General features: G+C 40.8%; 1 protein-coding gene across 2 annotated transcripts; it reads right to left on the bottom strand.

Moving 5' to 3' along the window:
• Positions 1–1,901: 1,901 nt before the first annotated feature.
• Positions 1,902–25,198, bottom strand: stk11ip (serine/threonine kinase 11 interacting protein). 2 transcript variants are annotated; one of them, XM_034151593.1, is made up of 26 exons: positions 25,038–25,198; positions 24,762–24,829; positions 24,004–24,206; positions 23,524–23,598; positions 23,308–23,403; positions 23,112–23,219; positions 22,959–23,030; positions 22,736–22,865; positions 22,266–22,369; positions 22,074–22,163; positions 19,684–19,725; positions 19,388–19,555; positions 19,205–19,286; positions 18,408–18,881; positions 18,107–18,327; positions 17,732–17,842; positions 16,547–16,778; positions 14,637–14,794; positions 14,303–14,555; positions 12,215–12,327; positions 10,957–11,054; positions 9,814–9,989; positions 5,037–5,121; positions 4,226–4,308; positions 3,133–3,350; positions 1,902–3,014 (listed from the first exon to the last, which is right to left on the bottom strand). In XM_034151593.1, the coding sequence occupies exons 2-26, from the start codon at positions 24,826–24,828 to the stop codon at positions 2,874–2,876; spliced, it is 3,600 nt and encodes a 1,199-aa protein (XP_034007484.1). In that variant the 5' UTR covers position 24,829; positions 25,038–25,198; the 3' UTR covers positions 1,902–2,873. The 2 variants fall into 2 exon arrangements, with proteins under 2 accessions (XP_034007484.1, XP_034007485.1); XM_034151594.1 differs by having other exon boundaries at positions 9,814–9,986.
• Between the last annotated feature and the right edge of the window lie 1,567 nt (positions 25,199–26,765).

The raw sequence follows: 26,765 nt of genomic DNA, 5'->3' as shown, positions 1-26,765 counted from the left end.
CAGCTGAAGTGCTCCCGAGTTACCAGAGGAGCCCAAAGGTTTGTGGGAAGGCCAGATGTCTTCGCCCAGCCAAATCACCATGGCTGAATCCCAGCTTCCTCCTGCTTTCCTCAGGCGTGAACTCATTCACCTGCACCATTTATCCTCACTTATTCACACACAAAAATGATTATTCTCTTGGCATCTCGCAGCCGTTTTTATGTTCACTTGTGGATTCCTGGGGAAATTAGCTTTTCATTTTGGCACTTGCAGTCAAATTAAAAAACACTTGAGTGAAATGTGTCACAATAAGCGCTGAAAAATGACACAAGGATTATGCAATTTATCCAAAATGAAAAAAGGGGTCCCTGTTGAGGCTCAACATTCCTTCCTAACCCCCTGCAGTGCATATATTAATTGCATGAATGACTCACTGGTATGAAGCCCTTTGTTTTTTGCCCCACCTGCACATCCTTGAAAATACAAATGTTGTGTTTTAGTATCAGTCTCGATTGCTTATTTCCTCCTCGACATAAAACTTTGTGACTTAAATTCATGGCGTGCAGGGTTTTATGCCGACTTTCTAGGCTAATTAATTTTACTGTAGTTTAGGCCAAAAACAAAAGGCAACCTGGCAGGAAGGACGAGGTTCTTAAGCATTCACAGAAAATGAACAATTAACACATGGGGAAGAACAATAAAATGTTGAAATGCATGGCGTAATATGGGCATGTGAGAGTGAGGAAAATGATCCCAGATGCCATATCAGAAACATAAAATTGAATTAATGATGTAATATACTACACCATTAACTCACTTTTATGTACCTGCCCTTTTTTGATTTCATGGTAACTACTTTTTAGGGGAGAAAAATGCACTTTGAGGCACTTAGTTAATCTCCAGCTTCCCCCCCAGAAATTCAAATGTTCGTTTCTGCAAAAACCCAATCACAGTTTTCCTTGAAAGTGCCGTGTGGGAGGCTGGTTAAATGTACTTTTTGATTCCAATTCAAACGCTTATTATTGCTGACTTATGTGCTCAACGTAATCCTAAAATCCCATGAAAGGTAGCAGCACAAGAGGTCTTAATCACAAGCTTTTTTTACGCACACTTCCTGTAAATCAGTTGGTTCTTTTAATGTGAAAGTGCTGTGATGTATCAACACTTTTAGAGGTTCAGAAAGTCTATCCGTTATTAGCTCCCAGGATGTTGTTCTGCACCTGATGCAAGAAACAGAAAGAGTAAAAGAGAATTAACCTCACTTATTTTTTCCTCATATGAATGCGAATAACATTACAACTCACTTGTGTGTTTAAACCTGCTCCCAGGTCAGGATCGGGGGGTTTGTCAGCCACGTGGGGGCAATTGAAGGTGATCCAGGTCTCCAACGAGCATATGCACAGCACATGTACAGCACTGGTGGCTAAAGCAATATTTACTCTGTGAAATTGGTTAGCATACCTTTGCACAGCTGAGCCTGGAAGTGTTAAGTGAGCACAAAAAAAAAGAATGCTATGTAACTACATGGCCATAAATTGGATCCAACATCCCTGACGTCTTCTGCAGATTTTTTTGCATTCCTTCACTGGTGCAGCTTTTAACTGCAGCCAGAAATAATGTAGCAATTACCCTGCAGCAGTAAAGCAGAAGTGGCCGAGCAGACAGCAGCTGTGCATGCTATTGTTTTATCACAGTCAAATAAAGGGTTCAAAATGATGTCATTCACAGCTTTCTGTAGGTTGACATTTAACATTCTGTCACCTTTTTTGATTCTTCTTTGCAGTACAGAACATTTGCAACATTAACATATAAACGTAACATATTTTAAGACAATCATTTAGGATTTTTCACATTTCTTGCCTGCTGCTAACGTGAGAAATGTACTAAATGTGAACCTATTCCAGAAAAAGAAACCACACAAATACTACAAACACATTTTTATCCCATTATACACATGATACATCCAATGTATTTTTTATGATGGTATTTGTATAAAAATAAAATACTTTTTGCATCAAACCATAATGAAAAAACAAAGCTAAGAAATTCATAAATAAGTTTAACTGGTTAATCTTTCCGCTCAGTTTTTATATTTACTGTGCATGGTTGTAATATGTACATAGATTACACGTTGCAGTGGTTACATACATAATGCTCAACATTTGAAACACAAGGATTTATACTTAGTAATGAAAATCCACTGCATTTATCAAAACAGAAATGAGGACGATAAACAAAAGAATACAGCTTAATAAAAAAAACATCTGCTCCCAAGTTTTAAAGACAATAACAGCTGTTAATATTATGAGAATATCACAGTATTTCTTATTTTTACCTGACATAACACTATGCTGAGACACATCATGAGACCCTAATTGGGGTGGGAAGGTGTGAGGTGACCTAGATGACACCCTCCTAAAGCTTTCAAAAGCACCCCCAGCCTCGTGTTGAGCGCGTGATTTCCCAAAACGCTGCACCCTAAGTCGGCGAGGAAGGGCTCTGTCTAGATTAATGAAGGGGGGGGGGGGTGGGGATATTTAAAAAGAAAAAAATCCAAACCCAAAGCCCCCAAAACTCAAATCTGCAAGACGCCACAGTGATTTGAAGAACACGAGACACGTTAAGGTGCATTCAGAAACAAGGCACACTCCATTTGAGCTGTGGAAAAGCAGGATGCTATCTGGGGGGGGGATCGGGAATTATGCAACCAGTGCTTTCACAGGCTTGTGTACCACATGAATGAGTGCAATCATTTCCAAGTTGTTGCCTTAAAAGACGGTGAAAGCGTAATGGAAGCAGACTGCGCGGGGAGAGAAAATAAAGACAACCTCGGCTCACGCTCACTAAACATTTCCCCCCCCCACACACACGCACACAGTCGAGCCCTCCCCCCATTATGCTGCTTTGTCTTGCAGGCTTGTGTGCAGTTTTACTCCGAACATGGCCTCCCACTGTGTTCTGACCCAGGCCAGCAGACCCTGCGGGAGCTCAGCGCTATCGGAGCGCACACACCACATCTTCTCCTCTTTCACCGTCTGCAGGAGGAAAACAAAAATCACAGTCATGCATGTGTTTAAAAACGATTCTAATTTGGTCTGAGAGAAGAGTGTTTTCTTGTGTGTTCTGTGCATCTCTCCACCCTTGAATACTCACCTCATCGTAAAGCTTGATATCCATCCGGCACTGATCTGATGGCCACAGGTTGACTGAGCTCACGCAGCTGATGGGCAGCGTTTCTAAAATGTCAACACTCCCGCTGCTGGCTTCATTGTTTTCAGTGTTGTTTGGGTTTTTACACCACTGGTGATCCTCTTGGAGCAGGTACAGGGTTTCCCGGGTGGCCAGGACTGTCAGGGGCATCCAAATGTCTTCTGTAAGAAAGACAATAACATCACTTTTAGGGTATTTTCTATCATAACATGTTTCCTTACCAGTGGAAAGAAAACACATTAAGTTGTATTCCTTACTAACATTGTCTATGTAAGTAGGTAAATGTTTCCTTAATTCACAAAGAGTAAGCATGACATCTTTTGCATATTCAAACATAAAAGTTTTACCGACTAACAAATATTTATGACCTTTCTGCTAGTTTGGGTTTTATATTTCATGTCAGAACGCTCCTGTCTTCAGTAGAGCAGTCGAGGAAGAAGGCAGATCTAGGCATGCTAAATTAAGGCACTTCAAATTCCACAGGCGTGCACAGCTGTGTGTAGCCTGCAGCTACCTTTGCTTCATGAAGCACGGACAGTGAGTTATAATGTGCACTGTTCTGTCACTCATTTCAGTCAAAACAACACTTTAATGCATCGTTTAATGGGGATCAGAAACAGGTGTCTCACATCAGCCCACAAATCACATCCTAATAACATATTTCCCTGAGTTTCTATTTGAAATAAAATCTTTTTTTCGCAAATAACATACTTTCCTGGCTATTATTCTATATTATAGGGTCACATAATCCCTATAATAGTGAGCTAGATGACCAAAATACAACTGAGAAATATCTTGAAAACGACTATAAATCAAGATGACAGGAAAACAAGCAAAGTCAAAGTAATTAGCCTTCCAGAAATCATAACATATGACATGTTACAAGGACGAACAGATCTCAAGACTCAACAAGTGCAAGGCAATTCTCAGTCAGAGGGAGGAATGTCGATGACCTGATATGAGAGAAAAATAGTGAGCTGAAAACGTGATGCAAAATAAAGTTCACAACGTATGTGTTTTGCTGAATAAGTGTCACCTTGCAGAACAAAAGCCAGGATGTAGAAAAACTGCAGCTGCCCATCTTCCATGTCTGCCTGGATGTCTTCACACACCAGAGGCCTGAAAGATCAGAAGAGATCAATAACATTACAATAATAAAACCACTGCCAGTGTTTTCATATATAACAGGGTTGGCGGTGCTGCCATGCTGTCTCAGATGGAAGCACTTGGGCGTCACAGTAACTGTGAAGCAAAGGGGATAATTGACATAATAATAGCTGACAGAGCTTGGATTGTGAAAACCAAGGAAGTGTGAGACTGCGGTTAGCGCCTCGCTGCACATCAAGGCGCTGCTCTGATTCGTCTCCATTTATTTGACTATCGAGCAGATGACACATTTTTTAAAGATACAAGAGCGCAGTGGTACCTGGGTTAAGCTGGATAAAGCATGTTTGGCTTGGTAAAGTAACTAGATGTACTCAAGTACTGTACTAGTAAGTAGTGACATTGGGAATGAGGGACTTTTACAGAGTGTTTCCACAAAGTCCACCACCCAAACTCCTCCAAATATCAGGTGTTGAGAAAGTACTGGTGCATGAGTCAGGATTTGTTGCGCGACACATGGCACAAATTAAGATGTGGTTCACCCGCTAATTTAGTGGTGCCTGCTTTACAAATTGAAGTCCAAAAAAGAAAAGGCTGATTGTAATCAAGCAAAGATGTGTGCAGTGTGAGAACTCCCTTTAACTCTAACTACACAACGGTATTTCGACCACATCTTCCAGCATTTTCACAAATAAAATCACAGACGGCTGCCATTGTCTCGTTGCATCTGTTGTGGGACGTACCAGAGATGGTGCTGAGGGTTGAGTCTCGTGGTGGAGATGGACTCCAGCTTGCTGTCGGATTTGTGAGCCTTCTCGCGCACAATTCCTGAGGAAATAAGGACACAAATAATTCAAAATATCAATGTGTTTATTTGTAAGACAGGTTTTGAGGCCTTGAGTTTGGCATATTGGACCTCTTGTTTTATGGAACCAGAAGTGACATGAGGGTGGAGCTAAATACATTTGAAAACTAAACAAGACGATTGTAGGTAACCAAGCTATTCGATTGAAGTGTTATGACCTGAAAACAGACTTTGAAAGGGTTTAAGATTCAATACCAAAACACGGACAGCCCCCAAACCAAACTGCAGTATCAACCTGTCAATCATAAGGTACCAAAGCCAAAAAGCAAACTAGTGATTGAGACCCTAAACTTATCAGGAATATTTTTCCTTAGGCAACAAATCACGTGAGAAGTAAGGTCATTCTTTTCTGGACTTTTATAAAACCAGACTTCTGTCATATTATTGCTTTTGGTTGGTTTCCTAGCTTCATATTACTGTAAATTGCGTGTCTTTATGGATATGTTTAATGAGTACAATGAGCAATTTGTAGATGTAAACTTGGATATCGGAGAGTAATGGTTATTTTTCACTATTTACATTACTACTAACACTAAAATAATCAACCGATGAACCCATAGTGATTATACTCATAACTGTAATATCTAAACGACCAAAGATTAAAAACCTATTTCCAAACCAAAGAAGAAAAGGTGATTTAGACTGTGATAGTTATCAGCCGACCAACGTTGCATTACAGCTCTGAGCCTGTTGGAACAGCTGTGAAGGTGAAGAGCTGCGTGTAAGAAACACATCTGGGAGTAAATGGAAGCATGTGCGCTGACTTTCATCAGACGTTTGGGAGGAAATAGAGGATGCCTTTTGGATTCGATAGTCATTGTTGACTTTTTGATAAAACAAACTGTTACAGATTTCTACGGGGTAAGCCTAGATCAGCATAGCAAATTGCAGGCATGACAGCATCTAGAAAAAACTTCCTTTTAGCTTTTGAAGGACACAGAAAAAGGTACAGTGGACTAAAAAGACGTCACACCCAGAAGTTCTTGAAAGCACAAAAGCCAAACTAATCTGAGACCCCTTCCTTCTCTATAACTATGATAAAAAAAAAAGCCAAAAGGTCTCTCGTTGCAGGTGTAAGATTTCATCTCCATAGAACCCGTGGGTGAGAAAAGGCTGGGAACACAATGCACTGTGTCACGCTCACATTTACCAATTGTAGCGTATCAGTGAGTGTGACAACAATACGGGGATAAGAGGGTATCTGTAGTGTGGCTCCACACTCAAGTTACAATAGACGGACTTTAAAAAAGGATTTTAAAGGGACACTGAAAGGAAAATAAGATTATCAAAATCCTTCTTATGAAGTAGGAAGGTGCAGCGAGCAGAAAAGGGAGTCTCATGAATATCATTTTTCCACAGGAAAAAAAAACACATTCCATTATTCCCAGAAGTTTGTTTATAGGTGTGTGTGAAGGCGTTTTATTTCTGAATACAACACACACACTTTTCCTGACCACAACACCGTCTAATATGATCTAAACAGGAACTGTCTGACAAAAGAATCTGACCATGAATTCAGTGCCAACTTTCCACACTTATGGTAAAGGTTTCAACCCGTCTCGTACAATAAGGAAACGGTCAACAAATGATCCATAGAGGTACTCTCTCCAGAACAAATGGACTCAATGATGAAAACTGTTAAATAAAGCAGTTTCATGTAAAACAAATCTGAGTTCCTACTGCACTGCTCAGCAGACAACTGATGTCCTGGAGGGGCATGCGAGCCGAGTTACACAAATATTTGCTAAGCCTGTTTTTCTAATAACTAGAGACTAAATATCTACAGAGGTCTCCTCCTTTTCCAGACAAACGGACATGGTGCGTGTAAGACACTAAAGGAAGGAAGGGGCAAGGAGCTAACTGCTAGTTTGCTCTTTTAAAATAACTCCAGACATCTAGTGAATACAATCCTTCATCCAGTTAGAATATATAGTCAAAATAGTCCAGGATCTAACATTGTGTTGTAACAATTTGGATTAAAACTGGATAAAAATCAATCAATGATTTGAAGTTGATGCTGCTCTAGAAAATTGTAGAAACACTTGAGATAACGTGACTATAAAACAAAGTAAGACATGAATTAAATACAACATTTTGACTGCAGTGAACACTTTACTAACCAACTTTGCACCACAACCCTTCATCTTTTGTGGAAAGCATATAACATGGCTTCACTGTTGAATTGCTAAATTGTAATGGATGCTGAAGGTTGCTGTTGGAGAAAATGTAACAGTCCTGCCCTGTTCTCTCTCTTGTATTGTTTTAGTGTCACATTCGTTTCTGTAATCGGCCTTGTAATCATTTTGAAACTGAAATGTTTGTTTGAATGCCTCAACAACATACTTGACACTGAAACAAAGCTTGATCACAAAAATCTGCGCTGAGGAGAAACAGAGGATGTCATTCCAAGCTAAAGCTATTATAACTTGCTAACATGGAGAGGTTTAGCAAGGTGCCATGTAGAATCGCAATCAGAAGCAAGCAAAGGTTACCAGACGGGCACGTTTAGAACCCCCAACAGGCTTTGATTGGTGCTCTGCTCTGTGTCAATACTCCTGCTTCCTCTTGTTTCAGTCCCAGACTGTTTGGCTGCCTACAACACCAATAACAATGCCCCCGATGATTTTCACACGAAATCAAACACCAAAGCCCCGTTTGATACGTCGGACAGCGGAGACGGGACAGTATGAAAAGGGAACGGATTCAAAAACAACACCTAAAAAGGGGGCATTTCACCCTAACCCAAATACATTCATCGTTCCTACCGAGTGCAACAAAGGACTGACATATTCCTCTCAACATGCCAACAACAACAGAAGATCAGTAACACAAATTCTGGACTCTTTTGTCTCTTGGCTGCAGATTTCAGAGGTCTCGTGTTATCTCTCCTGTTTCAATAAAGTTGTGTCAAGACTGGGTTTATTTCTGAAATCCAGAAAACTGTTTTAGTTTCAAACTTCAGAGTCCTCCGTCACTGCAGCTTTCATCTTCGTGCACATGATGGGAGCCAGCTTGGACAATAGACCGAGTTTGTTTTGGTTAAGCTTTCCCGTACTTCTGACAGAATCTTACAACAGCTGTTTCGAGGTTAATTCGGCATTAGGAAATACATAGTTTGCCACAATAACAGCTTAGATTGTAACGGATCTAAGGAAATATAGACCTTGTATACTTTATGTGTAAGTGTTTAGAATTAAGGGAAGGAAAACTATTATTCATGTCTTGGACAAGCTCTTTGCTCTTGGTTAGAGCAATCTGGAATGAATTTCGGCGACGAAAAAATGGCTTGAATCAGCTGTTTATGAATTTGGATAGAAGTAAAAAAGCTCCCAGAGGATACAGGGGAAGCTAGGAAAAAATGGAGGGATAAAAGGATAGGTTGGATTTAGGGAAACACGACCACAATGCTGATGCGTGTGCAAAAAAGAAAGGATATCATTACAGGCAATCTGGTGTTACATTTTCATGTCATGTAATGTAATGACACAGCACAAATATGTAACATGGGTCTAGTCATTGTTTCCCTAGGATATGTGATGCTTCAAATGTTTTTGCTTTATTATAACATTATTCTAGGTAGAAGAAGACTTTTTTGTATTTAATATTTTTCATATGCTGCCTTCTTGGCCTGGTCTCTTTTGATTTTTTACAGGGTAAAATAACGGAAAAATGTAATGAATTAAAACGTTTTTGTGTCAAACTGAATGAATTGCTAGAAGAATATGTACCAAACAACACTTTTCATGTTCTTCCAAGAATATTCCTGCTTGATTGTGTGTGAGTGAAAGCTGGACAGAAGCCCCCTCAGACAGCAGCTGGATGCGGGGAGTAGTGGAAAAAGTTGAGACTGCTCTTCTAATCAGCGTGTCTGTTTGCTGAATTTAAAAGCTTTTTTGCCTGTGTTCAATGTTTTGTACCCTTTAATGGATAATACGAAACAGTAATTGGTGGAAAATCCCTCCACTGTCTGTTACAAATGTCCCAAAATGTAACATGTTTTCCTGTTTACTTCACGGACCTGGAGATTGTCAAATTAATTTTCCATATTTTTCCAGACATTCCAGGCCCGAGCCCCCTCTAATAAAAGGTTTTCTTCTCGGCCGCTGGTCCTCCCGTGCAGACGCTGGGCAGGATGTGCTCAGTTTGTGTGAACCCAATACTGTGGGGGGCAGAGATTTGCGTCACGGCGCTCACATATGGTATAGTATTAGTTTCTGTGGCACAATGCCTGTGACACACACACACACACACACACACACACACACACACACACACACACACACACACACACACACACACACACACACACACACACACACACACACACACACACACACACACACACACACACACACACACACACACACACACACACACACACACACACACACACACACACACACACACACACACACACACACACACACAACACACACACACACACACACACACACACACACACACACACACACACACACACACACACACACACACACACACACACACACACACACACACACACACACACACACACACACACACACACACACACACACACACACACACACACACACACACACACACACACACACACACACACACTTTTATATGTTTTTCCATACATTAAACATTGTGTTTGGCAGTGTTTCTTTTACCTGTCAGGAGGCCAAAGAAGCGTTTGCAGCGTAAACTGTCCCTCACGAGGAGGGTGTAGGCCACTCCCCCAAACGCCATGTGGATGCATTGGGAGCCAAGTCCCACCTCCAGGTAGCTGAGCTCCATGATTGGGTGGCTGTCCCGCTTCTGCAGCCAATCGGAGAGCTGGCCTCTGCTGGGAGGAAAATCAGGCATCAGAAAGTGAAAATGTAGTCGCAGCGAGACAGATGAAATGGTTTACATGACCTGTGACACTTGGAGGTGTGACTGCCAGAACAACACTTTAAAATGTGTTTGTTAAGCCAGAGTTTACTTTACATGGCAATAACTTATGAATTACCTTGTTTTTTTTAAAGATGGAAATATAAGGTCAAAATAATAGTTGGACTTCTTGCACGAACAAGTTCCTATGGTCACAGTTACTTTCATCATAAAAATCACAATAACAATACTTCATTTATCCTGTGGGATTTTAATGACAGTTTTTCCATTATAAAATAAAATAAAATAAGATAAATAATAATAAAAATAGTATATACACATGTAAATACACATAGGTAGTTAGAACAAGTGCAATAAAAATATAAAATAAAACCGAATAAAGATATTTAAATAAAAGTCCTTTAACAGATAAGACAAATATTTAAATTTACAAAAGAAGTACAAATGTGCACAATATATATAACATGTATATTACAATATTCAATGGTGTATTAGCATTATTTTCTTGTAAAGTTTTCATGCGTGTGGTAGGAGAGAAAAAAAAGCAATACAAGGGGTTAAAACTATAAAACAAATACTCCACAGTCCAGAGACACTACGAGGTCAATGTGTTCTCAAGATGTGACCCAGAAAACAGGTTATGCAATATAATCCACATCCTATCTGGAGTGTGTGTGGAACTACACACACAAGTCATAATTGTTAGCTGCAGAGTGGCGCCCTCTTTTGAACCTCTGTCCACTCCAGCAGGATTTAATTACCCTTTTGATAAATTGGAATGTGTTGTATAAATATCTCACAGACTTGACTTTATACTGCCAAGATATGTGTTATGCATATAATACTGCAAGAATGCATATCACTATACAGTGTAAGCCACTTATTATTTTGTTTCTAGTCTGTGAAGTGGCTCTACTCACTGGGTTTCTGATGTCATCTCCAGGAAATAGATGCGCATGTTGGACACCACCAGCAGAGAGGGGACTTGCCCGGGCTCCCCAAACTTCACAGCTGACATCTGAAGACACACAGTAAAAAGGAAGCATGACATTAAGCTGAATGCACATTGTCTGGAGTGGGCGATTATTCTTAAAAGCTTAAGGATTACTCTCAACCTCGTATCTTTAGTTGAGACTTTTTGACTTTATTCCTTGAAATAAATCGTCCTTCTACTTCAGATATATTTGTATGTTTGCCTTGGGCCAATGGACTTATTCTATATAATATGCCTTTTTTCTGACTTACATCATAATAGCAGTTTTGAGTTTTACACAGGCTCTATAGGAGTTTAAAATCAAACCTCTCTAGACCAAAGCCTTCCTTAACGTTCTCTAAAACAACCCAAGAAGTCAAAACAAGTGAACAGCGAGCGGCCCTGTCACTAGATAAATAAACTGAACTAAGATGAATGGAGCTGTGGTTGGCTTGGTCCTGTACGGCTCTCTGCTGCTCGTCCAGGTGTCTGACAGAGAAAAGCAATATCCGTCTGACTTGAAGAGCTCCCAGGGTGCAGTGCATATTAAAAGAGGGTCTCAGAGAATGCCAGCAGGGGGGGCTGGAAAAAAAAGCTCCAGAAGAAGACGAAGATGGAGCGTGGAGATTAACTGACTCATCTTGGCTGACGGAGATGAAACCGCAGCTGAAGTGTTGCAGTATAAGCTGTCACCACCCATTAAGCGGGAATCTCTTGGCTATAAGAGAGATATGTTCGAGGAACTTTGAAAACCACAATCACAAAAGAAGCAATAAAAGCGACATAAAAACATTACACTGTAGAATTTGGACGATCAGTCACAGACAGCCACTGTTTCCTGCTTTAATATTAGCTCCATAAAGATTAAAAGGCCCTGAAAACACTATTGTTTTTTATTGTAAGCAGTTCAAACATGAACATATTATTTTCTGCCAAAGTAAAAGGAGTTGGTTATTTCACAATAGAGATTTGTGAAAAAAAAACGGTTTGAATGTGTTTTCATCCATCTAGCTAAAGCTGTTCCACTCTCAGGTCCGTCTTTTAAAGATACAGCTACATTTAATAGCCGGTTAACTTAGCAAAAATATTAGAAACAGCTATCCTGGCTCTGTTCTAAAGCTCATCTAGTGCCATGTTTGTTTATTCAGTAAAGAAACCCTAGTGATACCATGCGGTTCCAAAACGGTTGCCTCACTCTTCCATACCTTGAGGAAAGAGTGAAGCTCTTCTTCCTCCTCCTCGAAGACCTCCACATCGAGGAAGAGCTGTAGCCGATGGTCCACCGCCTCGTAGTCCTCAGACAGGAAGTCCAAATCATCTACAGGGAAAATGTAAATGAGTGATCTAACATGACATGTCAAACAATAGGCGGCTTAAATGAAGTGGACTTTATGGATTCCCTCGATGATATCTCACATTAATAGTGAAGTTCTCTGGCAGAAATGCAAACCTATATTTCTTCACTTTTATGGCGACAGCTTTTACTGCAGCAGACGGGAGCATTAGCCAGCAGCCCTTACGCAGGACGGCATTTAAGAGCAATAAATCCACCAATGAACTGCACTGGAGGTTATTTGAGCGTTGATGGATGGTTAGAGCTAATCAGAAATGACAGGGTGCTGACCTGCGCGGGCCAAAACAAACGCAACGCCTTTCATTTGAAGAGTGTGCAAACAGAGATCAGTTTAAAGAGGCCTTTGAACCCTAAGACACATTTCTTTTTGAAGGAGGGACGCACAGAGACACATTGATTTGTCTTTAGAAAAGAAAGAGCTGCTTCAGAAGAGACAACAAGGGGTGCTCTGTGTCACGGAAAAAGGACACCATATTTAGTGTCAGTGTTTAGGATGAGTTCACTGTCCTAAGACTTTGGTTTTAGAATGACTGCAGCATTTCCAAAAAGACACAGAAAGCTGTTATTAGCCCTCCCTTTCTCAGACTTTCAATCCTCTCCCATCACTTCCAGTAATAATTCCAATCTGTCTTCCTGCACTCATCTAAAAATGGCAGACAGATGTGCGGGATGCTGTCACAGAGATACAGAGCGCTCTGGAGGATTTCTGCACCACAAAATATCCACAAAATACTTCCCATCTCTGCTCGCTTCCAATTAAGAGTTAAATATATCTTTAGAGAGGGCTATGAGGCTGACGTAAACAGTTTAAACCGCACGCCACAGTCCATGTGTTTTACAATGACCATGTGAACAGCCAAATTCAAATCAAGTCATAAAATATAATTTATAATTTACTGCTGTTTGGGCTTTCCTCCAATAAGCAGTCCTGCCAACATCAAAATGTTATTATGGATGTTAAAAAACCACAGCTGACAGGATGTGAACTTTTAGGCAAAAATATTAACTGTTTCGGTTTTTCTAGCTATTCAAATGGGAGGATTTGCTACTTTTCTGTTTTAGATCACTTTAAATGAGAAGAAGTTGGACTTTTGGTAACTTTAAGCTCAAAGTACTATGTTGTGGGAATTCTTCAGTTTTTTTCATCAAACCAGCAGATCCCAATTGATAGGTGTCCACTTTATTAACTGGGTGCCAAGCTTTGTTGAATTTTTATAAACATCTTTTATATTTCTTGCTCCAAGTAGTTTAAGTGGACTAAGTAAGGTGTAACTTCTGCCATTCTTTAAAAAAAATTAGTTTTTTTAAATAGAAGGGCAGCACAATAATTACCCCCATCTCCTCACAATAGGAAGGATTTAAATCCACTCAGGCAGAAGTGATTAAAGAAAACAAACTAATGGGTGAAACATGGCACTGTGAGTGGGCTGTGACGTGATGTCTAAAGGAAAATTAGGGCTCGAGTCTGGACCAGTTTGGAGCCTCACTTGTAAAAATACCAATCATTAGTTGCAGCTATAAAAAAAACAGGGCTTCTGCCGGGTTCACCGAGTTCAATTTAGGACCTTAAAGACATTTTTAACACTCACAGAATGCACTTTAATACCCGATTCCCAATCCTACATGTCGAAGCATCAGAGTATAGTCAAATAATTATAATAACTACTCAAATGAATGAGACCCCGACAATAAGCGTTAGAAAATGGATGAATGGATTAACCAAAGGTTTATGGATGGCTGTGGCTCAGTGGATAGTGTGATGGACTTCGAATCAGGGGGATAGCAAGCCACTGCAGTCAGCATGTCGTTGTGTCCCTGGGCAAGACACTTCACCCCCAAGTTGCTCCTGTGGGGATTGTCCACAGTACTGAATGTATGCAAGTCGCTTTGGATAAAAGCGTCTAACAAATGATATGTAATGTAATGTTTATCAACCCACCATTAGGGGTGGATCTTCCTGCAGGAGGTGCCTGGACTTCAGGTGGTGTAGCACCTGTAGCGGTGTAGCGGTAGCTCCCAGCCAGATCCTCTTTACTCCGGCACTCTGTGTTGTAGGACAGGCTGGAGGAATCCCCCTGAGCGTCCCCGATGAAGAAGGAGCTTCCCTGGGCAGTGAAGAAGGCGGGGTCTTCTGTGGTGGTGGCGGCCTCCAGGATTGGACTGCTGCTAATACTGCCGTCTGTGTAATCGTCCTGTTGAGACAGAGAGAAGAGTTGGTGGGAAATACATATAAAATGGACAAAGAGGAAGTGTTTTACTGTTTTCTGAAAGACCTTATTGGCATTCCGAGTGCTGTGGATCACATGGAGAAGATCGTCCTCACTCTCCGGCCTGGATGAGTGCTTGTTTGGGGTACTGCTGTAGGGAGTGGTCTGGCCATCCACATGGACAACGTGATCGCTACCACATTCTGGACAAATATTAATGTCTCCTGAGAAAACAAAGAGGAAAAAAAAGGTTATTGGCGGAGGCAACCAGACCCGAAAAAACTAGATCTGCACCATTTGTCAAAATTGCAATATCTAAGCGCAATATTGGTTAAGGATGAATATAATAAAATATAATTCTGGACGAGCCTACAAACTGTATTGTACAGATTAAAATCCTAGTTTCATACAGATCCTAAAATTAAAATGAGATATTATTAATTCAATAAATTATAACAGTGATCTAATATACTGTATTAATCTGAAATATGCAATTTGGCATTAAAGTACTTCTACATCTGCTGCAAATCTTACCATTTGAATGCAGGACATTTATTAATGATAGAGTAGTGTACACTGTGCAGTTTACTTAAGCATTATATGTATGAGTACTTTCTCCACTGACTGCGTGTTAACCTAACCAGAAATATGAGTGTTTCATTTTAAAATCATCTGTGTCCATCCCTGCTGAAGAACAGGGGAACAGTTTAATGATTCTGACAACCAAACGACCTGTATGCACGAATATGGGCAGGAAACATGCTTCATTCCTAACAAGTTTCATATGAGGTGGACTTTTTTCTTTTTCGTATCTGCAGGGCATGTATGTCTGTTACCCACAAGCAAACAAATGTCTTAGTTTAGACACGTGCGAATGACAAAAGGTATTTACAGCCTGAAACACGAACAACAACACAAACAAAGGCGCGCTGATCCATGAAAGCCCTCAAAACATCTGCGGGACAAAGCCTGTGCAGCGTGTGCGTGCCGGAACAGGTCTTAATGTTAGGTTTAGTCCAAATGCTGGAGCGAAGGGTGTCATCTATCCACTGCTAACTATAGAGATACATGGCAATGAAAGAGGGGAGATAACTCCTGAGATGCTGAACTCGTCTCGGAGTTTGTTTTGGGAACCTGATAGTCGAGTAGGAGTGCTTTGACGTCAACTCCCGATAAACATTTGTTTTTTTTGCATAACTTGTTCCAGGTGTACATGTGCGACCTTGTGTTTGCCACTTTTCTGTCCAATTTGTCAACAACAAAGGCCGCTGACAGTGAGGAATGAAAGTACAGATTTGAGTGGAAAATTTAAAATTAATGTAATGTTTTGTTTTGAGCCGGTTTAGAGTTCGTCAGGCTGAAGCATGACTCAATGTGCGTGTCTCAGTATGAGGGATGAATTGGAAAAAAAGTCTTTCAGAGCTGAGGCTGTGGCATGTGTGTGGGATTGTTTGACATCTATGGATGACTGATTCAGATATAAACCCAAGCCAAACATCACATTGCTTGGGCCCGTGTTTCACCTACGGTTGTGCGCAAATGGAATTTTTATTGTCATTTGTTTTTACAGATTTTCTCAAAGTTCCTTTAAACATTTGGTTAGTGATAAAAGTCCAAAATATGATGATTGTTTTAACCCTTTTTTCTCCCTGTTCCACATATTTACTTATTCATATTCTGTCATGTTGTTACTTTGTTCCTCTTTAGGGTGCCTTTTACATCTTGCCAGGCTCTACAGATGTACATTCGATGAGATATGACAGTTTTTTGGCTAATGAATTGGCACTGACCCAGCAACAATTCTCAACTTTGTATTTAAAAGGGAAATACAGATGTGTGTATGTACTAAATATGTGTACCTTTAAATAGATGAAAAGGCTTTGGTTAGTGGAACTCATGACCACGTTTTCCTTGATATTAAAGAACTTGCTATCTTTTTATTTTGGTTAAATTACTCCCCCTTTCATCACTCTCACCTTTGCTGTCGTCATGGAACTGTGTCACCTCCTCCTCGCCCTCTTCCTCCGCACTGTCAGGTACCATGGCGGCCCCTCTCCTCCTCGCCCTCCCCCCCGCCAGCTCATCTCGTCCTTCTCTCTTGAGCGTGAACTCTGCCCTGCAGCGGAGGCACTGCAGGCGGACGCAGCTGGGAAGGAGCTCCCGCTGCTGGTTCTCCTCGGCAACATGGGTCAGCACGTCCGTCAAGGCCTGGTCGGAGAAAAAGTTAGGTTTTTAGAACAGTTTGTTGATAGTGAACATTATAAAAAAAGTTAATTTACTGAGAAACCAATCCAACATTCACTAGGATTTGATCGGCTGTCACCAGCTCGTGTAAAATCCCAGCTAAATGATATTTGGTTGAGAAAAAAAGCTCTCTCTGGCAAGTAGACACAAACTATTTTCTTGTTAAAAGCTTAGGAACTGTAGGAGCTGCATGAAGCTTGTAAAAGGTTACAAAAATTCTAATTCTGAGAAACAAGTTGAATTCTGAGAAACAAGTCCAATTTGAGATGCATTGTGGGACATGTAGTTTATGGGCAACGTGCTTCTGTAAATCGGCATGTAATAATAACAAACATATTATATTCTTTCCAAGCTCTTGTGGGCCACATAAAATGAAGTCACGGGCCGGATTTGGCCCCCGGGCCTTGAGTTTGACACCCCTGCTGTAGGCCATCATCAGCTATTGTGTGGGTGTTGGTTGTGGTTTTATACTTTTCATTGAAGCAATGCGTTTGTTTACAAAGCATAAATCATCATGACATACTGGAATCTGCTCTTAGAATTATATCCGACGCTGATTTAATGTTGGACAATAAAAGAGCAGAAAGTCGTAAGCAGGGTAATTAACCTGGAACAGAATGTGATGCTGAGAGCACATTGAGAAACAAAAGGTAAGAGGGTTTGAGTAAAGCACAGCCTGTTAACATGACCGGGCTCGTCCTATAGGTACGTGTTGTTCTAGGTGATGTGCGTGTTCTCTGACTCACTGTATGTGGGTGGGTAGATTAATCTGTCAGTTTCGTTTTTTTCCACAGTAGGGTGAACTTGTAATCTTGAAAGATAAAAACGGTTCTTAAAAGGAATCAAATCGAAAGGACCCAAGTGTGTGTGTGTGTGTGTGTGTGTGTGTGTGAATGTGAGTTTCTGTGTGTTTTAACCTGCAGTGCCTGCTGTGGATCATCATCAAGCACGACGTAGCATCTCCTCTTTTTGTCTCTGCTGATGTAGTCGAAATGAAGCTCCACAGCTGGAAGCATCTCCTCTGTCTCCTGAGAGACACAGAAAATCAATACGTTTAAATGAGAATCTCAATACGGAAGAGGAAACAAATTGGACTTTCCCTCATTCAAATAGATTTAAATAGAAATGACAACCCCCCTCAACCACATAAGTACTAATAAATAGTAACAAACAGTAACTCATAGTAATGCAGAGCGGCGTTTCTTCAAGACGTGTGGATGTCTCCACTCTGCAAAGACCTTTAACAGAGGGTTGATCAATGAACCATTACACCCCCACACCCCTGCCCTCACCCCTCGGGTCCAGGCAGCCTCTGTAGTCTCCACCCGGGCCAGGCTGTTGAGCTCCAGGCGGCACCTCTCCCGGCCGCGCTGCATGTCCACCTCCAGCACCAGGCCCTGTTTGATGCACAGGAACACCTCCCTCCTCTTCCTCCCCTTCTCCGTCTGTCCTTCTCCGTCTTCTTCCTCCTTGTCAGATAAGACACCCACAAGTAGAGGGTGACAGAGGTCCACTAAAAACCAAAAAAGGAAAGGAGATCAGAAGAGTTTTTGCTGATTTAGTCTTTGTATTTTCATCTATCGAGTACCCTACCTCCCAGATCTTCCTCCTCTTCTTCTTCTTCCTTGGTGTCTGCTCTCTCCCTGCTGACCGATTTTTGGGAGCCTGGACTGGGCTCAGGTGAACCCCCCACTTCCTGGCTCTCCACAGGGTCATCCACCGTGCTCTCCTCTAAGGTGCCATGCCATTGGAGCGTGGATTCTGTTTCAAAGTCTGCATCAATAGACGTCTCCAATCTAGGCTCGGATGAGAGCAGCGGAGGCGGGAGGACTTCTGGGACCTCCATGGACTGTACACTAGTAGATGGACATGTGGTGGTGTTAAGGCCGTTGGGGAGGGGTTGAGGGGGAGGAGGGGGAGGGGGAGGGTTGCCGTTGACGACAGCGGTGGTAACAGTAGAGGGTTGTACTTCATCTAGATGGTGTTGGTACCTCAGCCAATCCTCCCCCAGCTGATCTCTGAAGCTGGACATGCGCTCGATCTCCTGCTGGTGAGGAAGAACAATGCCTAGCGGAGGAAGAACATATTAAACGCACAATATTAATATTTGTATCATGTGTTCACCTGCAAAAAAATAAAGAATAAAGCAGTTTCAGGGTTAAAATCTGTGTCTCTGCATTAGACACAGAACAGAGTGGCTGCAAACTAACCGCTAACGTTAGTTTAGCTTGTTTCTCTATATAACTTTAGACGTCCAATGATCCTTCATCTGGTTTAAAATTGTAGTAGACACCAAATAATAAAAAGTGTATCATAAAAAAAGTGTTGTTTTTCTGATGAAGAAGTCATATGTTAACAGCATCCTTTGAAAGACATGCTATAATACCCACTCTGTGAGGAGGAACGCAGCTTGGGCTGGTAGTCTGTATCGCTGGGCTCTGATATGCTAGCCCTTCGCACTTTCACTTTACTCTGAAACACAGAATGATTTGAAAAATGTGTCATTAAGTAACGAAGATGAAATATTTGACATTATAAAAAAAGCACTACATAACACTCAGGAGCTCTCTTACTCTGGATTTCCTCTTCCGAAGGCGTGTGACTCCCACTTCTCCGACTGACATGCTGTCACTCAGCTCCCCGGCACCACTGGACCCATCCTGGTTACTCCGTTCTGTCGGCATGGCAACAGGAGGTAAAGTCTGTACAGGGACAATCAGCTGGCCTTGTTTGGGCAGAACCTGCAGAAGAAAGTTATTTGACTTTTAACTCAGAAAAACTCATTTCTAAAATGCAACCTTGTACAGTTCACCCATTACATATACAAACGTTGACCACCCCGGGATGATTATGTGAGATTGAAACTTACTGATAACTCAGATGACGACAGCGTGGTACCGTTGAGTTTGAGCTGGAAGAAAAGCAAAACATGTAGAAATAGTTTTCAGTGGTACAGAGGCAGCTGATTTGGAGCTCTTTTGTAAATGTATAGAGGGTATGCTTTTAATAGATCAATACCTACAGTATAAGTCTTCTGAGCCAACACCTGCTGGATATATTTTCAGATCACAGCCTACTTTGGAAATGTACCAGCTTACCCAAAACTTAAAGCAACACAGTGTAACTACTCAACTCTACATTTGGTTTCCCCTATGATGTGATTTATGGAGTTTCCTGATGGACAGCAAGCTTTGTTTGTTGTTAAACTACTGCTAACCGCTAACTGTTGCTTACAGTAGCTCCAAGAAGTCTTATGTTGTTGGACCTGCTAGATGTTTAGCTGATGTGCTTGTCTTCAACTGCTGTTTTGAATAAATACCAACAAACTATGTGCAATATGTGCAATATATAAATGCCATTAATAACTGTAATATACACGGAAATATGACCACATTTCCCCCATTTTGGCTTCGCTCCACTGGCTGCCAATACATTTTAGGATTCATTTCAAAATCGTTTTATTTACTTTTAAATCTCTAAATGGCATGACCCCACCATATCTTTCTGAGCTGCTACACCCTTACACGCCCAACCGCCCTCTCAGGTCAGCGGATCAACTGCTCCTGAATGTGCCCAGAATGAAGTCACAGCTCAGAGGGGGCCGTTGCTTCTCTGTAGCGGCTCCCACACTGTGGAACGATCTGCCCCTGCACATCAGACAGGCCTCCACACTGCCTGCTTTTAAATCGCTTCTTAAAACCCACCTCTTCTCCTTAGCGTATTAACATCTTTTAGAGCGTTGCTTTTATTGCTTTTAAATTGTCTATTGTTTTTACTCGTAGCTGAGCTGTGTTACTTTTTGTATGTTTTGTTTTGTTTATTTGCCTGTACAGCACTTTGGTCTGGAGGTTTAAAGTGCTCTATAAATAAAGCTGTATTATATTGTATACCTGGCTGCTAAATCCTTAGAACTGTTACAAGGTGTGTATTTTGTAAATTGTGTAACTTTTAATTTTTTATTATATATATTTTTATTATATCATAACTTAGTCCTTTTTTTTTTTACACTTATGCTTTTATTGAGTTTTCACAACAATAATAACAGAACAAGAAAACATAATACACACAAATCAGTTGTAAAATAAAGCACAATAAATACTAGTTGTCTGAAGACCTTCAATATTCACACATACCGTACAGGATTGAATTAGTCATTCACTTACTCATTGGTGTCAACCATGTAAATATTCCACTTTTCCCATTTCCTATTGAATGCATTCTCTTGGATTCTCAAAACATATGTCAGCTTTTCCATGACGAAAATATCTTGAACAATTTCCAGCCACTGCTCCTGAGTCGGAGCGTTCACATTAAGCCAATTCCTAGTTATAGCTTTCTTACTCGCTGCAAGTAAAACCTTAATCAAATATAGATCGCCTCCCATCACAACATCCTTAATGTTCCCAAGATACATCACCGGGCAGGTATTTGGGATTCCATAACCCAAAATAATTTTGACAACTGCATTAACCTTCTCCCAATATGACCTTATCTTTGTACAGTTCCAGAAAATGTGTGAGTGGTTAGCCTCCATGTTGCCACACAACCTCCAACACTGTTGCTGTACACCAAGTTGCCTGCTCTTTATTTTGGGTGTTATGAAAAAGCGAGTCAGGTTCTTCCAGCAGAATTCCCTCCATACTAATGAGTTTGTGGATGTAAATTGCGTCTCGAACATTTGAAACCATTCTTCCTCTGAAATTTTAATTTGTAACTCTACTTCCCATTTTGCTTTTATGTAGATAGTCGATTCCCCCCTGTTTCCCCCCAAAGCCTGGTAGAAAGCAGAAATTATCCGGGACCCCTTCTGCTGATACGCATCCACAATCACCCCAGTTACAGTATCTACAGATTCATCTGCATTCAGCTTTATCTCTTTTACAAAATAGTGTTTTAGCTGCATGTATCTAAAATAATCCCTGTCTGTAATACCATATTTTGCCTGTAATTCCTGAAAACCCATCAATTCACCCTTTTCTGAAACCGTACACATTGCTGTTATGCCCTTTTGCACCCATTCTTTGAATGCAACTTAGTCCTTTAAAAAAAAATGCATGTCACATATTTAACATATGTAACATTAAGCTGTCTGTGGTTCTTTTTCCTGCTGTAACTACGCAAATGTCCCCTCCGTGGGACTAATAAAGGTATTCTGATTCTGAATATACTACATCCTGTGCTGATGCCTCCAAAACAACTTTTATGATCATTATTTTATATTCAAAATGGCATAAACGTCTAGCTAGAATAATGTCTTACTCTGATGTTTGCAGCCTTAGGGGAGAGATGTCTGACGGTGCCGGTGCGGTGTGTCTTCTGGAAGAACAGCGGGTTGCCCTCCAGGTGAAGCTGGAAGAAGACATCACATTTTTACAGTGTCTGCTTTACCACGCTACGTAAAGTTGATATTTTAAGGGAAATAAATGTGTCAGGGTGCATGTGTTTCCTTACTGTGTTGAGGCAGTGCAGCAGGGAGAGAGGAGCCAGCTGGGAGTGCTCCAACAGGAGGTTGTAGGCTAAGTCTAAGTGCTGGAGTGAAGACAACTGCTCCACACCTGTTTAACCACACAGGAAAAGACGGATTACATCAAGAACACGCAGTATAAACAACACAAAAGCGTCGACATAAAAGGAAACCTGCAGCTCAAATCCTCATGCTGTTCTGCTCTCCAATCCAAGCAGACATAATAAACAGGCAGGTGTAAGGTGATCTAATGTTTGACTGAGTGCTGATAAACAATATCAAAGAAAAACAGATGGATTACGAAAACAGCTGGCAGTGTGGTACGATCAGCTTCCCGTTTTTCCAGTTTTCCTCTTCAGGTTGCTTTGTCTCTTTGTGATTGTATCCCTGATCTGACTCAGGAATGCTTTAAAGAACAACATGAGAAACACCCTGACTATGTATGAGTTGATTTTACCGTTAATAGTCTCCAGCTCATTGTTCCTGAGGATGAGTGTGACGAGTTTGGCCCTGGCACTCTGGGCCAGCGTTGGCGCCCTCTGCAGGCAGTTGTAGCCCAGGTTCAAGTGTTCCAGTTCACTCAAGGGCTGTAAACAGGAAATAAGGAAATAAGACAGCTGCAAAACAAGGTGTGGTCACAAGCAGGAAAACAAAAGTAGAATTTTAATAAATAACCTAACCTTAAGAAATTCAGCAACCTCCTGAATCTTGTTATGGCTTAAATCTAAGGATTTCAGGACGTTAAGTAAACTCTACGGATGAAAAAGAAGGTTAAAGTTAGGGGGTGATCAGCTCATAGGTCAGTAATGATGCATCTGTGTGTGTTTCCTCACTAAGGACTGGTCCAGGCAAACAATAGAGTTGTAGCTAAAGTTGAGTGTGTGCAGCTCCAGCCAAGGCAGTGCAGAGCTCAGGTCACCTCCACACAGAGAGAGCAGCTCCTGAAAAAACAACAACGAGAACACAGATAAATTACTTTTATTGCCCAAAATAGATCCATAAGAAAATATGCTGCAAAAAGGAAACTACCTCCAGGGAGCTGAGGCTCTTTGAACATGTGAAGACCTCCAACTGGGAGTAAACTCCTCTGAGTCCCTCCAGACAGTGTGGAGGGATTCGCTTTAGCTACAAGACAGAACAATACAAATCTTAATGTTTTTCAAGACAAATTAGAAAATTAAGCTAGAAGCAGGCGTGAAATAAAAAAGACTGAGAGGTAGAAATTAGTGAATGAAGGGTTCATACCTCCAAACACTTCAGAGACTTGAAGGGGAAGATTTTCACCACAGATTGGAGTTTGACCCCTGGCGGGTTGATGAGCTGAAATAAAGACACCACATGTCATAAATAAGGACTCCAGGAAAGGTACATTGATATTTAAGCAACTATTACCACTATTACAAAAAAACACACCATCTTACAACAATTAATGACCGCTCAGGTTAAAAGATAACTAAATAAATAGATTTAATTAAGTTATGTTAAATGATAGTTCCCTTTTTTTTTTTTTTTAAAGTGTGACCTTGTTGAGGTTGCAAATGAAGCTTCTGTGATGCAGGAATCATTTCAGACTTCATCTGACAATAAAGTATTATCGAATCGTATTCAATTACTTATGGGAAGCTTTGGGAGGAGCTTTAGATAGACTTTTTAAATAGCAAATAGAGGTCACTTGGAGCCTATCATGACTATCAATGGAAATCATTTTAAGGGGCCCTAGCTTACCTTAAGGGAGATGGTCTTCTGCAGCACGTCAAACAGGAACTGCAGCTGCAGCAGAGAGGCAGTGTCCGCAGGGTGGGAGGGCAGCGCCAGGAAGCCATGCTGCTGGCTCCTGGACAGCAAGTACTGCTCAAAGAGCCGAGTGAGCTGCTGCAAGCTGGCCGCCTGCAGGGTGAGCGTGGAGCTGCCGTCCAGCACCGAGGCTCCTGGAGGTGAGGAGAGACAACTCAGTTACCTCTGGAGAATCTAATAGTACACTTTAATCTGCAGCAAATTGCAACAACTGTTAAAGAAGACATGAAGAAATTCTATATAATAATAAAGAAATGGAAATATAACTTTTGAAACTTGAGTTTGACAAAAAGGCTTCAACCACTATTGAATTAATTACATTAAATGAGGGTTGACTATGCAAAAATACCTATGGTATATCTTCTCTGACAATCAAACAGATTTATCACATAGTTTGCATATTGTTATAATAATGTCATTTGTTGTGTTGTTTCTAAGCAATGTCAAAGCAGGACCAAAGCATGTCAGCAACATCAGATTTTCAGAATTACGAAGAACGACTTAAATATCATGCTTTGTTTTAATAGGTTCCTGTCTGAATGAATACACCCAGCTCTTGTTTTGGTTGCATTGTGCAGGTGGAACTTCAGCCCTAATTCACTGACACGACCTTTTTGTCGACCAAAGTATTTTGGTATTTATGTACACATAGGGTAAAGTGAGTGTATGTGAATAAGAGTGTCATTTACCATCATTTCGGAGGAGTGTGGCCAAGCTGTGTACAAGGGAGGACTGTCCACTGTGAGGTGCAGCCATCCTGAAACAAGGCATTATGTTAGCACAATATAATATACATAAATAAAGAACATTTCCTTCTTTAGCAGCTGATAACAAACATTTTCAGCGTGCTAATTAATACATTTGTGTACATGTCAATGCATTTTAGCATGGTTGTTTAGCGTTAGCATTATAAACAGCTAACATTAGCTCAGCTAACCGTCGTTAACTGGCAAAAAACGGCATACCTGTGCAGTGACAGCCAAACAATGGATAGCTAACATATAGTTTTACTTCGAGTAGGCAGAACTAAATCGTCTTCATTGTTGAACTAGAGGAAAAACAACGTCTCAGTGGTATTTTTTGGGTGTCACAGAGCACTGAGCAGTGGACGGTAATGTTGACATCCTTTCGTCACATGATTCAGTTCTAACACTTCTACGGTGGCCACGAGGTAACAAAATACTGATAGTCAGTCAAAAAGTCGCAACCACTCCCCTCCCTAGATGTCAACTGTCAAAAAAATATTATTATTATTAATATTGGTGCTTAGGATAAGAGCTTCATTACCCACTGCTTGGAAGACATTAAAGTAGAAACTATCCAATGTAAACTCAAAAACGCCTGTTTTCAGTGTTTTTCCGCTTTAACTGCTTGACAAATGCTGTCACATCTTATAAAATGTATGGTTTTAATATACACATGAGATAACTACATTAAAAATTAGCTTTATCTTAAAATGACATACAAATAGTTCATTTTTGTGCTGCTTTTGCACTTTTTTGTTAATTGTGCTGCATTTGAACACTTACTGCAGGTGGCCACTGGGTGTCGCCCTTTAGCGAGTAACCCAGAATTTACAAAGCATGCAGACATGATTTTTGCCAATAAAAAAGTCCATTTAAGTGCTCACTATGGCCAGCAAAGACACTGAATCCATCCAACCATTCATTAGAAAAGCAAGCTGCTGCACCATGCATAGCAACAACAAAAAACAGCATTTTGTTGCAAATTAGGTCTTTCTTTTAACCATAAAGCCAGAAACAGCATTTCAAATCTTGAACGTATTGACTAAAATTGGGTTAGGATCTGTTGTGCCTCTCAGTTTTTAAGTCCCAGGTAGTTAGGCACGCGCTTTGTGGTTTCTGAGGTTTCTATTAATGCCATCTGTCAAATGTACCAACTTGAGTCTCATACCACATCTGTATGTTGGCAGCTGTTGGTCAAACCATATCCGAGTCATGGCACCAATGAAAAATGGAGATGGGTAGCTGGTTGGCCAAATAAAGTGAGTGTTACTAATGCTTTACTTTACATGGCAATAAAGTGTAGTGGTTTTTGAATAAAGGAGACATGGTCTGTTTGTAAAAAGTCTGTTTCCTGGTGAAATGCTTTTAGTTAGAAGGTAGAAACTTTGTTAGAGGAAAAACAGTTATGTCAGTGAATAGTGTAATACTGACATCAGCATATAACCAGGCTGAGGCTTGAACTTCTGGACTGTAAAGCAACGCATTAACTTAACACATTCACAGAGCACTTTTTAGCAGGTCTTTATTTTGTCTCTTTGGGGAGTACGTAACGCTGTGGCAGATTCTTCACAAAGATTTGTATGAGCAAATAAAGCAAAAACTTTCCTAATTTGCTCCTGCATCACTTTGTTGCTAAGCAGCAAACAAACACACTAACACTTGGACATTCACATACAAAAACACACACACATAAGCATTTTTCCACTTGGGACTTGTGATGCCAACATTTCCATGTAAGGATTTATGTACTGCAATTTGGTAAACATTTCCATTCAGTGAGATGTTGCACATTGCACCCGTTTGTTAACTGTGCATGCATGAAAGCTAGTTTCCTTACCCGTATGGACTCTTTCCTTTGCAGTTCAGATGCACAACAAGGAACATTTACATTTAGCATAAACACATAACCAGCTGTTTAGTTTATGTAAGTGTGACTTCATTTCTTGC

The sequence above is a fragment of the Trematomus bernacchii genome, unplaced genomic scaffold (genome assembly GCF_902827165.1).
Source record: "Trematomus bernacchii unplaced genomic scaffold, fTreBer1.1, whole genome shotgun sequence".
Classification (NCBI taxonomy): Eukaryota; Metazoa; Chordata; class Actinopteri; order Perciformes; family Nototheniidae; genus Trematomus; species Trematomus bernacchii.
This window is presented reverse-complemented; position numbering and strand designations above follow the sequence as displayed.